General features: G+C 39.1%; 1 protein-coding gene across 1 annotated transcript in view; it reads left to right on the top strand.

Moving 5' to 3' along the window:
- Positions 1-16,854, top strand: part of LRP5 (LDL receptor related protein 5) — a 166,668-nt gene that overhangs the window by 77,240 nt on the left and 72,574 nt on the right. Inside the window, 2 exon segments of the mRNA XM_040558299.1 lie at positions 11,528-11,924; positions 12,519-12,690. Of these exon segments, the coding sequence (XP_040414233.1) occupies positions 11,528-11,924; positions 12,519-12,690 (569 nt within the window).

Here is a 16,854-nt window from a genome sequence, read left to right on the forward strand (position 1 = left end):
CCACTTTTTTATCCTTGTTTCTGTTATTGAGGCAGTTGATCAGGGTTGGGCAGTATTCCCAAATGTGGTATTTCTCTTTGCCCTTCTTCATAATGCAAAACAGCAGTGTTCTTGGAACCTGCTGGCTCATACTGCAGGATTATGCTGTTTTTTATGCAGGAAATCGGATAGTATTGAAGGAAGAAATGTTAAGGCATTTCTTTCTCATCTCCTCTGTGTTTCTTGGTACGCATCATATATTTTAAAAAATTGGTGTCTACAGTTCCTTCACTGAGCAATCATCAGCTTATTTGAGCAACTGAGCTTCCAAGCAGGACAAGCAGGAGGATGAATACCTCCATTGTGAAGTCTTTCTTCCAATGCAATTTAACCCTTGTGACTACCAGAGGAGAAGATCCCTTTGTTCACACATCTTCCTAAAGAGAAACAGTATGGACTAATCCAGACTTTCTGATTAAATATGTCAGCTGGTAATTAACGATGAACAGCCTCTTTGTCAAAGGGAGCAGTTAAGGAGTTGATTGTTATTTGGGATAATTGCTGTAAATCAGCTCCCTCAAGTTCCTGAGAAGACTTCTCCTGGAATCGTGTGAATAACACACAGTAACTGGCAGGAGACTTCTGGTACTTGGAAGATGCTGGAAGATAAATCTTGCAGATTAGTAGATAAACTCTGATTATATTCTGGTATTGATGAAGAGCTGTATTGGGAAGGAGTGTTCATGTACATATCTGTTTGTTGGAGGAAAATAAACAATAGAAAACCTATTTTCTACAAAAAAAAATTTGGGGAGAATAGTATTGAAGGGATGCCTGCATGCCTGTCTCCTCCCCTTGCTCTCTCTGTGATTGAAATGCAACTGTGGAAAAACAAGATCTTTTAATTGCAAAATGCTTTGACTTCATAGGTGTCTTTTGTCCTGTGCCTGGTGTCTGGTTACCATGGGGAGATCTTCAGAAGTTCTGGAGGACTTTTTCTTGTTCCCCATCTTGCATCCACTGTGATCCCAGTGGTGTTTCACGTTTCCTTCGTCTACCAAGGAGTAGCTGACCCCCTGTGTTCCCTTTGTTAGGCTGAGCTGGGGCCACCTTCAAGCTCACTGTGACGCGTTTTTTCCTCCTGAGTGAGGGATTTGTGAAATTGGTGTCACCCTAAATGTCTGCAGCCACTTTAGTTCTGTACTCTTAGTTGTTTTATTTCTGTGCCCCACCACCACAGCAGATCTAGTCAAAGGATCCATGGGTGTTGTGCACCACCAGGTGAGAGGGAGAGAGTTTGGATAATAAAGCAAGCATGCAAGTAGTGTGCAGTGGCATTCCTGCAAGGTGGAGAATTGACCAAATTCCAGGCATGAAAATGAGATGCAGTAGGTTGAAAGAGAAAATAGGACTTCGCTCCCTACATCCAGACCCCATATTGGCCATGATGTATAATACAGGAACACACCCCATTGACTCTTTAGCACTAAAACAGTGGGACAGAAGGTTATTTACTACGTTAGAAATACCATATGTGAAACTGCATTTCACTGAGATGCCTTCGCAATTAACCAGGAAGGATTGTAAAAGCTGTCCAGCAATGAGTATCGGATGATCTAGGAAATCTGGAGGCTACTCTGCAAATAAGAAATCAGTGAGTGAGCCATCCGTTTTGATATGAACTCCATAACTTATTTCTCCTAGGGTTCTTCCATGTTCTTTATTGCTAAGGATGATGGCTCTTCCCTTCAGTTTTAGGAAACTTCAGCTTCTGCGTGCATCAGAAACACAATAGTGGAAAATCTGTCCATTTATGTGCTAGTCGTGAACCCTGTCTGCATCTATTAAGTAAAGCAATGTAGTTCCCCCCTTCTGTTTCTACTCTATTTCATAAAAATTTCATGATTATTTTTTCATTCATTTGTAGCTGTTGTTTGTTTTGAATCTGTTTTTCCCCTTGCTTTTGTCAGTATGTTACGGTATGATTTCATTTGATCTGCATGAAAAGATTACATTGCTTTCTATTCATAGCATCTTTTATCTTCCTAAATGGGGAGTACTTTGTGTAGCAAAGAAATGAAACAGCCTCTTATGGTAATGGCCGTGTTTAAAATTTCATTGGATAGAAGCCATGAGAAACATGCTGTAAGGAACAAACCTGGAGGGAGTGTGGAGCATTCTGGAAGATCTGCCACATCTTCTAGCTCTGTTTTCAGTGAGTTTACTGGATTAATGAATGAAACTCTCCTTTCGGTCTTTGACATGTTTCGGATTGATGACTACTTTGAAAGACTCTGAAATGCAGTCTAGTTCAGAGCTCATAACTAATTCATTTTGTGTGCGTGTGTGGATGTGTGTGTAGAAAAGAAAGCAGCACTTCCCCTTCCCAGCAATGCTGAGTCTCTAGCTAGGCTTAGTTTTTATGCTGCAGTAGAGCCACACCTTGTGTCTGCAGTGAAAAGGTTTGTGTGTAAACTTTATCTTGCATTCTCCATGGGCTAAGTACATGAATGGGGAAAGTTACCAAGTCTTAGTGCTAAGTTGTTAAGCTGTTCTAGCTTGGCTGCATCTTCATACTGTGACCAAGCTCTGTTTTACTGCGTCAGAGTAGCAACAATAAGGTTGAGATTTGCAAACCCCAATTTACAGTTGTTTATAACTTTTTCCATGATGTTTACCTTCTGACAGATGATGATGATGATAGCGCAGAATTGATTTTTTTTTTTTTGGTGGCTCCATCTTACTTGAAACATAATTAACACTTAAACTTCAAGGCATTACACAGCTATCATCCTCAGAGGGGGCCCATGGGACACGAAGTATTTATTCCTATTTGTGTTAAGGAGGAAAATAGTGCAGAGAAACTAATGTATATGAGGTCTCTTGGTGAGTTGGAAACATTTGTGATTGGAATGCACAGGAGCAGGAATGCAGTAAAACTATTGTGTGTTTCTGTTCAGTATTTCAAAAAAGTGGTAATTATGTATCTTGCTGGGTTTTAATGGATTTTTGATGGCATGTATTTGAAGGTGTCACCACCAAAACTCTGTTTAACAGAAACTAGTTAAGTGGCTGAGACCCTTTAAAAGTTAGTGATTTCGTAGTCTGAGCCAGAAGGGTTGTATGTCTCCAGGAGAGAATAGGTGCTTTAAAACTTTTAAACCATGCTTTGCAAGAAAATACCAGAATCCAAAGACTGTACTTTTTTTATAGCAATGGGAATTTCTGGCGCACATTTTATTTCCCCATCATATTTCCTATAGCTTGCAATGGGCTGTTGTTAATAATTCTGTGTAAAGAGGTGTTAATTTTTTGGTAATAAAAAGTAGAAGCCAGGACTGATATCCGTAAGATAACATGCTTTCTTTAACGCACACATAGTACAGACAGTCAAACCTCAGGGTAAGTGTTAAGACTTAATTGTTCAACTGCTTTTTGGATGAAGTGTCTGTACAAGGGCAAGTTCTTTTCTTGGAACTGAGACAGACACACAATGGTGTTGATCTTTGATTCAGGTTACTACCAGTGCAGTTATGACTGTTGCATTATTTTGAAAAGTTCTCGTAACAGTTTGCTACTCCTCTGTTGGTAGTAACTTCAGAGCTTCGTGCTCACAAATATAATATGTATGTATTATGTATGTACAAACTGTAGGTGTTTCACAGAACCTAGGTCCTAAATTAGAATAGGGTGTTAACTGTCTTCTCTGTTGCAACAGCTTTCTCTGGAAGAAACATTGCTTTATGTCTTGGTCAGCTGTTTTGTGCTAATGATTTTATCAGATGTAAAGTTTAATTAATACTCTGAGTTTGTTGTTGTTTTTTTGTGTGTCCCTCCCCCCCCCCCCCCCCCCCGCCTCCAGTGGTCATATGAATGTGTCATAACCCTGCCTGGAATTGTAGATCTTCTCTGGTTTACGCTAAGTAACTATTGGAAGTCTAGAAGTCTGCTGCTGAGATAATGGAAGAAGCACTGGACACCAGCTTTTCACTATAGCATGCAGGCAGATATGATGTAATTTGTTAGTTAGGTGAGTGCTCTGGTATTTCCTTTCATTGTCATAAGTGTTAGTTTTCCTTATGCCTACTTACCTTTCAATTCTGTCTAAATGTGGGCACTCAAAACATTTTTTTCAAATAAACCTTTCTTGATTCTATTTTGTTGGTTGCTTACTCTCACTGCATGCAATGCTCAGTTATAAACTAGTAAACCTGATGTGTGCTGCATGCTTCCCCTGGTCCACAGTATCAAGTAGGAGGAGAGCACGTTCCCTGCTTTTCCCAACCCAGAGCCATCACCACTGCAATGTGAAGCAGTGGTCTCTTAGTCTCAAACTGGTATGTAAATAAAGAACTGAACTGGGATGCACAGTAGTGTTCTTGTTTCAACTGGCTCAAAATATACACACACAGGAAAAAAAAAGAAAACAACAACAAGAAGTGAATGTAAAAAGACTTTCCATTTATTTCTAGGTGTTACCAAAGTTTGTTTCAACTCCTGTAAATATTTTTACGTTCTGCAGGAGTTGAATAACAAAAGTGGGGATTGATACCAGATTTAAACATCTCATAATTTCATGACATCATTCTTCCTGTGGTGTGAAGACTGGCTAATGCTAAGCACTTGTGCAAGATGTAATTGTTTTGAATATTAGCAAGATTATTAAACAGTATGGCAACATTTCCTATTTTCATCCACTCCATACAGAATAATGAAGTTTTCTCCCACCCCCTTATTTCAAACAGCTTGTAAAAGAGTTGCCTGCAGTCAAAGTACTTCTAATGGACTGTTTTCAAAAAGAGCTAACTGCTTTGTTCCACAAAGAACTAAAAGCTTTACAATTATTACGGTTTATCTGATTTTCCCCGTAAATACAGAGATTTCGAAAGTTGCCTTTAAATAGACTGAGTGTGTATGTGCATATGCATGCACATGTGTGTACGCAGAACCGGGGGAAGAGTCCCACAATGGAGCATTGTTCTAGCCTGATTAGCAGACAGACAAATGGGAATGGAATAGCATGGTGTTTTCTGGCATAGATTAGCAGAAGCAACCACTGCAGTCTACATTTGTTTAGATTGGACGAATAAATTGGACCATTTGTTACTGTATTATAGATGTCTTGTCACTTGTCAAATGTGAAGTGGGCCAAGGGAAGAATAAAAAAGGCTCTTGTCAAGCTGATGAGATGGCCGGTTTCACTGCTGTCAGCTCTGATTGCAGTTTATTTTGCAAATTGAATACAGCTGCCATTTTCAGCACTGAAGCACGAATTTTTAATAACAAGTGCACAAAACAACAAAATCAAAGCAAACACTATACCTAGCATGGGTATTGAAAATAATAGATTAGTGGGTATGGGAGGGACAGAGCCACATGTACAAACAAGAATATCTCTTAACGTGTTTCTATAGGATTTCTTGATTGCAAAGAGAGAATGTAGTCTTCAGGAAGGTAGAATAACTGCCTTGAACAGTATTATTTTTTCTGTTCTGTTTTTTTAAATTGAGATATTGTTAGCATTGGTTCTGCATGTTAAGCAGAACAGTTCATGGGTATTCATGGATGTTAGACTGAAAAGTTCTACGGAAGGTCTGCAGAAAGCTTTTGGTGAATAAAAAAAACAATGCTAGAGTAAATTAAACAGTTAAAAGTTTAAACCAGTGGGAAAAATAAAGCAGTATGTAGTTGGGTCTTTTAAAATGCTTTCCAAATGGAAACTTCAGAGAGACCTCATTTCTTCTATTTTTCTATCTGCATGGAGGACTTCTGCTGTGATACGGTAGTACTAGGAATGGTTTGCATTCTACCCCCATGATCCCCAAAGAAAAAAAAAAAGACGTTTTTCATTGTGTGGTGTTATATGTGACTATGTTCTAATAGTTAGTAATTCTGCTGGGAATCTCTTAATCAGTGGTTACATAAGTGCAGTGAGAGAGGTTCGTGAAAATCAATTTAATTAAATAAATGCTGTAGCACTCCAGTACTAGCTCACTATAATGTATTAGACAGGTTCTGGGGTTTCTAATATTACAGCAGACAAGTCACAGCATAACACTTCCATAGCTTTCAAAACATTCCTACCAACATTAATAATCAAAATGCCTACATGATACAGATAAAACTAATGAGGCAGACGAGCGTGTTTGTCCAGGTTTTTAGGGAGAACTAGCGACAGTGCTGAGATAAGTTCTCATCTCTTAGAGCTCTTCAGAGCCCACTGCCAATTTTTTTCTTCTCTTCTAGCAGGAATTTATTAAGAGAGGCAAATATGGTTATAACAAAAACTATTTTTTGGACTGCGCTGCAATAAAGGCTGGGATTTTTGCACCTATAGAAACCCGCCCACAATAAGGATATTTTAGCAAGTTTTAAAAGTAGCTGGAGGAGGGGAGAATGTAATGAGACGTGCTGTGTTAACATTTTCTCTGGTCACATGTAATGGCTAAGGATGTAGATACACGTCTGTCATGAGGTCTTGTTGTGTAATAATTTGACTTCATTTTAAGCAGCTGCATCTCTCCAATAGAAACTGCTAAGCAGCCAGAACTTTAAATCAGTCAAGTAGCTCATTCCTCTTATTATTTCTTTTTCCCATAAGTCTTGGTTAGAAGCATGTTAAAAATCAGAAGAATTTTCCAAGAAGCATTCTGTTCAACTACCAATAAGCTGTCCCAGTTGTCAACTGGAATGAAGGATTTTTTTTCTGGTCAGCTGGGTCAACAGAGGAAAAAAAAAACCTAATCCTTAAATCTTGGGCTGCAAAGTTGTATCCTACATGTTCATTTTAGCTGTGTATGCCCATGGGGCAGAACTGAGTTTGGGAATATTCCTCCAGTAGTGCTTGCCTGCAGAAAAAGCCTGAATGGCTGAGTACATCAGAAACAGGGTTGTTTGTTCCCTGTGCAATGAGGTTGTAGTCATCGTGCAATTGCTGATTCAAGGGGTAGTAGTTGCTGCCCTGTGCCTTCTCTCCCTGGTCAAAGTATTATTTTGTATGCAAGCAAACGTGTGATCATATGCACAGGTGTACATAGGACAGAGGTAGATGAGATAAAGTTGAGCCTGGTTATTGCTGCTTTGAGGAACTTAAGACTGTTTTGGTTTTGTTTGTGGATTTTAGGGGAATATTAACAGCCTGTTGTCTAGCCAGTGCGTGTAGGTATAATTTGGGCCTTTAACTTTGATCTGCTAGTTCCTTCCTCTGGTATGTTCAACCCTGACCTTGTTCACCATGAACCAAGGTGAAGATGCAATCATTTGTGTGAAGATGCGAAACACATGCATGTGATTTTTATCTGTCTGTTCCCATGAAACGATGCTCATAATGTTGGTAGTCCTGGAAATGCATGTAATATTGGTAATTGCTGTGTTATCAGTTGCTACGCATATGTTTGATGCTATTCTGCTTCACACTACACATACTTAATATTAAGATTATGATTGCAGACATTAATATAATAAAAATTTAGGAGGTCAAGTGGCTGTGAAACTGAGAGTGCTGTGGGTGGCTGAACAGCTGCAGTGCTGCTCACTTTTTGACCCAGTTGAGCTAAAACAGTTTATTCTTTTCTGGTTTTGTGGAACATTTTGATGACCAAGCACATCCCCTTTCCACATTGAGTGTTAGGGCTTGAATTTTTACTGAAAATCTCATGTTTAGAGCAAGTTATTTTGACTCCCTAAAGTGAAATATTTCAGAAACATAGAAGCAAGACATAAGACTTTGTTACAGGAGCTATGTGTTTCTGCTGTAGCTTGCTGCCTGACCTCTGCAGTTGCAGATTAGGGTCTGCAGATGCTGTCTGTAATGATGGCTTTTTTTTTTTTTTTTAACCTTGGCTGTTGAAGTGTAATTTTAGTTTACATTAAAAACTGAAATATTTTGTGTGTGTTTCAGTGTGGTAAGAAACAGGACCTTTGGGAACTTTTTCCTGTAAAGAAACTGTGATGGTGGATAATCTTTACTATTTCAGGTCATGTGCAGGATTCGAGTGACCTGGGTTCTTTTTCATTTCTGCTCTCGCCAAGCTGACATGCTCTGGACAAGCAGCATGTTTTCTTCCTTACTCTGTTGTGTGCTCTCGCCAAGCTGACATGCTCTGGACAAGCAGCATGTTTTCTTCCTTACTCTGTTGTGTCTGGTGACGCTGCAAGTTCTTTGCAGATGGTACTGTCAGAAAAATCTGCGTTTTTAATACTTAGCACAATGGGACCTGATACCAATTACCAAGTACTTCGAACGTAATTTTAACACCCACAATTTAATGAAACAAAAGAGATCTAAAAGCCTTTCTGTTTGAACAGGCTCCATAAAAATGTCCTTTTTAACCGCATTAATCAGCTTTGAACACAACCCTTGGATTCAACAATATTATTTTGAAGGTCCTCCCTTTCTGTTTAAAGTGGATCCTCATCATAATGTTTGAAATGAGCATAGCTGTTTGGTGCTTGTTTTCTAATCCAGAAACATCAGCATAACCCATGACTGTTTCTGGGGAAATCCTTGAAGTAGAGAGAAAAAAGTATCTCAGGCTATGAACTTCTTTTGTTCCCAGACAGCTTTTTAAAGTAGTTTAACAACTACAGTTCTTATGCTTGTTTAAAAAAGAAAACTGCCTTGCATTTGATATACTCAGAAGTAGGTAGAGTAGATAGGATAGTTAACAGTGTTGCCTTTCATTCCTGCTCTCTGCCATTATGTGTAGTTAATCAGTCAAAGATCATTTAGCTAAGAAGCATTGCAGAAGAGAAGGTGTAAGCTGTATATTTTTATTTCTGTCCACCATGGTCTTTTTTTACCAAAAAAAAAAAAGCAGTTGATTTTTTTTTTTTTCACGGTTCAGAAAGGAAACCGGTGTTTCTAAGCATGATATGAAATACCAAATAATGTTTTAGGTATTCTACTATTCTTCTCTTTCTAGGAATCTTATAAAGCTTTTGAAAATTAATAATTTTCCTAGCAGTGCCTTCTTACAGTTGCTGGTACAAGTTGTTCCCTTAACAGAAAGGAAACGTGGAAAAAAAAAAAAAAGAAAACCTGATGCTGTGTTTACCTAAGGGAGCAATGGAGGAAAGAAGCCTTACAACTTGTCTGGTCACCTGGGGTTGTTCCCTTCTCAGCTTGGACTGCAAGTTACTGGTTTTGATATGTTCGGAGAAGTAATCAGAACTTTCAAGCACAACTGAAAACTGTTCCTGAAAACAGTTTTAATTTTGCCACCTTTGAAGCTGGAAAATCTTAAGGAAATTTGATGGCAGATTGCTTTCTTGTTTTGCTATCAAGAATGTATGGGTTCTCACTCCTCCCATTTCTCCACATGTTCTTAGGCTCTGAATTTCTGTTGCTTTCCTTCTGCCCAGCCTTCCTTCAAAGTCAGCTTGTGCAAATGATGGTGCAGTTATAAAACCTTGTCAGCCAGCATTGACTGGAAGAAACATACGTGTTGGCGGCCCTCCCCATGCCAGCACAAGCATTCGTGGAGCTCTGCAGTGAACTGGGCTGCTTAAAAACCTCAGACTTCTTTCAGCTGAGTTAGTTTTTGTTTAGATCAGCTCTTTTTAGAACAGTTTGCAACACACAGCCTTGCTGCCTGTTGTGCTTGCACCTGAGAAGGACTGATACAGGAGTGAGGCCAAGCAGCCCATGGCAAGGAGAAGGGCAGCGCCACTTCATTCAGGAACTGTGGTGGCTTAAGGTAGCTCAAAGTGTGCATTGATTTATGTCCATGCAGTATAGCAAAATAGCTTGGGTGTGTTCAGATGCTTTTTTTCCTAGATCCTTCCTTGTGTTTTATCATATCCTTGCAACCTAAGCGCTGTTTCTTTTCAGCACTTCTGAGATACTATTTGGAGATTATACTCTGATTTCCAAACCCAAAAGCAGAGAGCCGTACTTCAGGAGCAGATGGTGAATATAGTGAATATAGCAGATAGTGAATATGAATTTGGTTTTGAAGTGCAATAGACTAAATTTCCGAGTCTCCAAAACTCCATACATATGCCTAGGTGCAATTTTCTCCTAGAAGACTGTCATGAGGATTTGAATTTCTGGTTTTGTTAGTGGTCTTAAAAAAAAAAAAAAAAAAAAAAAAAAAAAGTGTCCCATGTTGGCAGCTGGTGTTTTCTGGTCTGGGTGAAATGAAACAAGTGACTTTGTTTTGCTTTCCAGTTTTGGAGTGTGGCTAAAAACTCCATGTCAGTTTTGAAACTACATGCCACCGACTTAGTAACCAAGTAGGGAAAAGACTATACTTGCTCTTTGTGTGCTGAAGCACGTGGGTGAAATGTCTGAAGTAGCTGGATGTTTTTCTGTGTCTTGGGTTTGTTCTGATAAAAGAAGTCGCCAGAAAGACAATGCTGAATACTCCATTTGTCTTTGAAGCGTGCTTCAGGTTGTTGGCTGGCACCCTTTCCACCATCAATGAAACTTTGCAATGGGGAGGTGGAGTAGGGTAGAGAGAGAACTGCCCTGTTGCCTTAGAGTTAGTTTTGTACCAGCTTTCACCAAATAAGAAATACTTGCTATACCTGTGGCTTGTTCTGATTAGTTTGGCTAGAGCAAATCAATACTGTAATTTTTTTGACATACTGAAGTCTTCTGTTAGCGCTGTCATTTATTATGTAGTGCTTGTGTGTTGAAAAACATGTCTAATGCAGTGATACAACTAGTGGGAAGGTTGGCTGAGCTGGGGAATTCTATATAACATGATGAAATATTTGGACATACCCCATCAATTTTTTTTTGGTTCACCCTAATGAAAGGAATGGCATTGTTCTGCATGCAGCCTGGCCGATCTACACTTTCGTAACTTTTTTTTCCCTATTACTTCTTTCCTGGTAGTGGAAAAAATAGTTGCATAAAACTTCCTTTATGTAATCAATGTTTAAAAATATATATATATCCCAATCTTTTTCACTTGGAGGAGTGGTAGACAGAGACACAGGTGGTATTTGATGCCAGCAGTGTTTTCAAGGCTGGCTTTATGATTGTTGATTTGGAACCTTTGTTAGATGTGCGTTCCTACTAACTCTATTTTACCACTAGAGACAAGGTTGCTAGTGCTGTGCAGTCCTTACTTTTTCATAGAGAATGTGCTAAGTTGTGATACTGGTTGGAAGCTGGAGCTTGGTGTTTTCAGGCTGCACATTTGCATTGGTCAGGATGTATTGGATCTGGTTGTTGGTGTGCTCCTTGGGAATTCCACCTGCATGTAGATTTTTGGTTGGCTAATGGAGGCTGCTGATTTAAAGCAAATCTGTTGTCCTCTGTTAACTACCTGCATGGATGCCTTTATTCTAGACTGAGGGTGCTATGTTCCATGTTAGTGTAGGAGGCTGGGAGAAAGATACTGTCATTGTGAATTAAGAGTGCCAGCACAAGTATTCAGTTGAGAAGAACTGTTTCTGAATAACTCCCTATTCAGACAAGGCTTTATTTCAATGAAAGGGCTGTACTGTATTCAAGTGTTCGTATTGATAGCAGAACAACTCTGTTGCGGGGGTATTGAAGAAAAAAAGAAGATACCATGAATGGTTTTCTCCCCAGGTGCTGAAGAAGTCTTGCTGCTTGCTAGAAGGACGGACTTGAGAAGGATTTCCTTGGACATGCCGGATTTCACTGACATTATTCTGCAGATAGACAATATCAGACATGCAATAGCCATAGACTATGATCCTGTGGAAGGCTACATCTACTGGACTGATGATGATGTCCGGGCAATTCGTCGGGCGTACCTTGATGGTTCTGGAGCACAGACTCTGGTAACCTCAGAAATCAACCATCCAGATGGTATTGCTGTGGACTGGGTGGCAAGGAACCTGTACTGGACTGACACTGGAACAGACCGCATTGAAGTGACCCGGTTGAATGGGACATCAAGAAAGATCCTTATCTCAGAAAACCTAGATGAACCTAGAGCAATTGTGCTCAATCCTGTAATGGGGTAAGTTTTATTTTCGTTGGTAGCCCTGTGGTAGGTCTTTGGGTCCAGCTTGTGGTTTTATGAAACTGAAAGTCTGCAGGTTACAAGATGATTATTTGTCAAATGTTGCTTTTGTTTTGAAAATAACTTGCGTTTCTATAAAAGGTGACTGCAGTGTCCTTTGAGTCTATATGTTGCATGTTCAGTTGGATTTTTTTTATCTGCGTCTTCAGTATTATAACTATTAAAGAATTGGGCCACTGCACATTTTCAGTAGTTTAATTTAGTTAACTGAGTTTAATTTAGTTATTGCTGATGACAAAATGACAGAATGGTTGAAGTGGGAAGGAACCTCTGGAGTCATCTGGTCCAACCACTGCAGGGCCATCTAGAGCTGGTTGCTGAGGTCCATGTACAGGCATCTTTTTGAAGATCTGCAAGGAGGGAGACTCCACAGGCTCTCTGGGCAGACAGGATGCAGTTGAAGTCAGTTGGTTTGTTTGTTGCAGTTTGGGAAGCAGAAAGCTAGGATGTTTTGTCAAAAGTGGAACAGATCTTGATGCTTTTTGGCTGGAATGTTATGTGCATTGACTTTTTCTGCCCTTTTCTTTACAGCTACATGTATTGGACAGACTGGGGTGAGAGTCCAAAGATAGAGTGTGCTTATTTGGATGGCTCAGAGAGGAGAGTTCTGGTGAACACGTCCTTAGGTTGGCCTAATGGCTTGGCACTGGATCTTGAAGAGGACAAACTTTACTGGGGAGATGCAAAAACAGATAAAATTGAGGTGAGTAACAGAGCTGTCTTGTTTACATTCTTAGAAAACATGTGTTGTTGTTATGTGCAGCTTTATGTCTTGGATATATTTATCCATTTGGGGGGGGTCTTTTGTTTCATTAATATTTACAATAAATTTATCAAAACAAGACATTAGAGAAGAAAGGAAGTATGTTCATATGCTGTACCGGTTCTGAAAACTTTCGCATCAACTGCTATGCTAAGGGATATGCAATCAGAAACTTCTGCAGTGCTGGAAGTATAATCTAATTACTCGAAATCTCAGGTTTGATCTGAAGCTTTTGAAACAAATTGGAACACTCAGGTACAACCTCTTTTAGTAATGTGTTGCATTTTCTGTGGTGCTTGGAACTAGTGTCTGAAATTGCTGCATGCAAAAGACTTGATGCAAGGTTTGTGTATGGGAGAAAGTGGATGTGGAGGCCCTAGAGAGCCGTATTTCAGGACTTTAATGATTATGTGGTGTCCGGACGCATGGGAGAAAAGTTGTTTTCAATGTACCATGACACTTAAAAGTACCTTCTGCCTGCCTTGAAAACAATGTAGGCATTCTGTCACACAATCTGGGGAGGGGAAATCCCCTTCATGATGTTGTATAAGTGTTTATGGAAAATTTTAAATATTTCTTAGTTATTGAAAGAACTTCTGATAAGAGTATGGCATGATTTCTTTTTGTTCCCCTTTCTTTGGGAAGAATTTTTTTTAAATGCAAAAAATCCATCCTGTCTACCTGTTTTCAAACTCATTTATTTTTAATCAATCTGCTTTGGACATTTTGTATGCTAGACAAAGCTGGAAAAATTATCTGCTTCTTTGTTACGTGTGTTTCCAGCAGTAAGATTGTGAGGTGTATCTGGAGATTCATTGCTTTAAATTTAAGATATGATCAAAGCAGACATCTGGTATTGGTGTAGTCATAGATGTTGACAATTGCACAAGTAAGGCCTGAGATGTTCTCATAAAGAAGATGCCTTTTTTTCCCCCTGATTGTTTTTGCCTCAGTATCCCGTGATTAAACCTTAGTCTAAAAGAATAATTGTGAAGTGTGCTACCACAGAAATGAAACAGCTTTTAGATACAGCAAAAAAGTCCAGCAACTGAGTCCTGAAGTAATTTCACTGAGAAGGTGATAAATAACTGAAAGATGTAGAACCAGGTTCTGGGGCCAGGCTATTTGGGCTCTGAAGTCGTGTCTACGAGATTCTGAAGTTTCATTGAATTATTAACAGTTGACTGTTAACTGTGGCGTTTTAGGCCCAATACCAGTGAGATTTGGTGGCTTTTCCACCCCCAGCTCCCAGGAAATTCCAGCCTGAGAAGATATTGCTATCTTGTTTGTGCAGCTCACCAGTGTTTTCTCTTGCAGCCTGCAGCTTCCAGCTCCTGATGCATATTGAGCCAACTTGACATCTTACCTAGCAAGTGTAGAAATACTGTTTGGCCTAGGACAATTGTTTCTGTAGGAGCACCAAATAGTTTAGAAGAGAGCTGGCAGTAAGGCATTTAATAAGGTGTTAGTGACAGAAATACCAATTTCAGGCCAATAGGTGTAGCTTTTCACTATTTTTCTATGGCCAGCAGAAAAGGCATGATGTTAGTTAGCTAAGCAGGATGCTGCAGAGATGATTGGAAAGAGAGGAAGTTTTCCAAGAGAAAGCAGAAAAATATGGATACAGCCAGGTGTTGTGAGGAGGTCTGAAACATTTGATTTAGATGCTGTTGTGTTCCCCATCACTTTCAGTGCTTGGTTTCTTAATAAAATAGTTGTTTAGCAAGGTCACCTTATTGCTGGTGAACTTCCTAAACTTTCTTTAGCTCACATTTCTGAGAAAGAAGGAAAAACTGGATTTTGAACCTCAACCTAAAGTCGTTATAGTAGGCTATAATTAATCCGAAGGCTTGGTTGACAGCATGAGACATGACCTGAGGTCAGACAAATTTGAAAAGTTTTATTCTATTATCATTAAATGATGAGATTTGTCATACTGACAAACATTCATTTTTAACGTCTTGTTGTAATGCTCTGGGCATCTGGTGGAAACAGGTTCCTTGAGCTATCTCTGGTACGTCGTTGTTGTGAAGCAGTTGTTTATCTTCCACAAAGATGTCAGAAAAGCAGTTTGAAAATTAAAGGTGCTAAATAATTAGCTCTGAGTATTTTAATTTCAAAAGGGAATTCTCCAGGGAATTTGAAATAGCTTCAAAGTAAGATGAGGTAACCTAGCTAATTGAAATCAATTCATAAACAGAATTGCCAAACCAGAATGGGATGAAGAAGGGGATAAAACTATTGCTTTAGAGAGATTTTTTTTTCCCTATAATGTAAGTTTTCTTACTATAATGTAAGCTAGTTTGTTGAGGTAGTGTTTTGACTGTACTATATATTTATAAAAAAGAAACAGTCCATTTCTGTAACAGTACTTAGTAAAAGCAGTATAGAAATTTCACCCTTGTTCTGTGAAGTCGATTGAGTTTTCATGTTACTTGAGGGAATAGTATATGCAGCATTTTCGGATAAATAAATTTTGGGGCCTTTAGTAATGTCTGTGCTCTCTAAAGTTTTTGCCCTCTGGAAGAAGTGAATCAAGACTGTCTGCTGGCTTCAGAAATATAACTTTGCTGTCTGGCAGTGTCTTGATGTACTGGGCTTGATGACTAGTAGAGGGGTCTTCTCCTTCCTTACCTTTCAGGCTGTAGGAAAGAACATTCTAGATTCCACCTTTTGTAGCTGGAACTGTACTAGTGCAATTGATCTCCCTGGTTTAAGCAGTCTGTTCAGTCTGTCTTACTTCATTTTAAGACAGTAAAGCCAATGGTACTGTTTGATTTGGCATCTAAGTTTAGGAAAGTTGGAGAAGCCAAAGTAAGGGCTTTTTATTCTCTCAGTTCTGCTTATTATACTTTTAGTGGTTCTCTTCTGTTTTCAAAAATAGAGAGAAGAAGGTATTTTACTTGGTCTCAGAAACAGAAGGTATTTTTTTACATGAAGTGGATTACAATATCTCTAGGTATTTTGATTGCTGTATATCATACAACCCAGTTATAATTGTTAGTACAAAGATTTAGATACTTTTATCTCTTACGTCCCTACCAATGAGTTCTTAGGTTAAAACAGGTATAAATATTCCTGGTTTAAATCCGCCCCCCCCCCCCCCCCCCCCCAACACTTTTTCTCTTTATGCTTGGTGTTTACTTTTGCTAGTTAGCATGAACAGACTCCTGACATTTACAAATCCCTAAATAGGCCCATTTAGGACATGATGGGGAAAAATATCATGGATGTTGTCTGGAGTTCGGAACAGTGCTGTGAAGGGGCCTGTTGTGGTCCACTGTGCAGCTGCGTGAGTTAAAAAGGCGCTGGCATGCCATCAGTAGAAATGAATGTTAAATGTCTATTGCAGAACGTCCATTAGAAAACAAATTTTCAGTTTCCATTTTGGAACACGTGCCAGACATTTGTATTCTGCTCACTTGGGAAAGAACTGCATGACTTAACTGGTTATTGACACAGCTTAGGTGTTGGCTGATTCCAGACTGGTCTCCAGTAGAGCTTCTTTTTATTAATACTTCTCTGCAAGATCAAAAAATTGCAGTAGGGATATATTTCAGAATAGAAACATTTATCTAATGGATGGTATTTCGTATCTCTTGTTTATCTTGTTCTATTTGCAGCCTTATAATTGTTTCCTGAAACATTTCTCTGTTTGAGAGCTTCCTTCAATACCCTGGGTTTGCCTAGTAAGCCATATTTCATGCTGCTCTGCTAGCCAAAGTACATGTGAAGTCTTGTGTATGGTATATGAGGTGGGACATTTCCACTTAGTGTTGAAGTTATTCTTCACTTTAACATTAACGCATTCTTCTCATGTATGTGTTCTTTTGCCAAGAGGATGCTATATAGATGGCTTGCCAGCACAGCTGGTGTCTTGGTGATTTCTTCTGTGTGTCTGTATGTCTGTTGCACCCACAGTTTGTCAAAAACAAAGCCTAGCTTAGCTGCAAGCTGAGGATGTGTTTAATATTTTCTACTATTGTTGACCTAGCTGAGTATTAAGATTTTTTTTTTCTTTTCACTGTTGAGGACATAAAACTATTTAAAAGCGTAGTGCTGGCTAAACTTTCCTCTAACCCTTTAGTTTCACCTGCCTCAAAA

The sequence above is a fragment of the Cygnus olor genome, chromosome 5 (assembly GCF_009769625.2).
Source record: "Cygnus olor isolate bCygOlo1 chromosome 5, bCygOlo1.pri.v2, whole genome shotgun sequence".
Classification (NCBI taxonomy): domain Eukaryota; kingdom Metazoa; phylum Chordata; class Aves; order Anseriformes; family Anatidae; genus Cygnus; species Cygnus olor.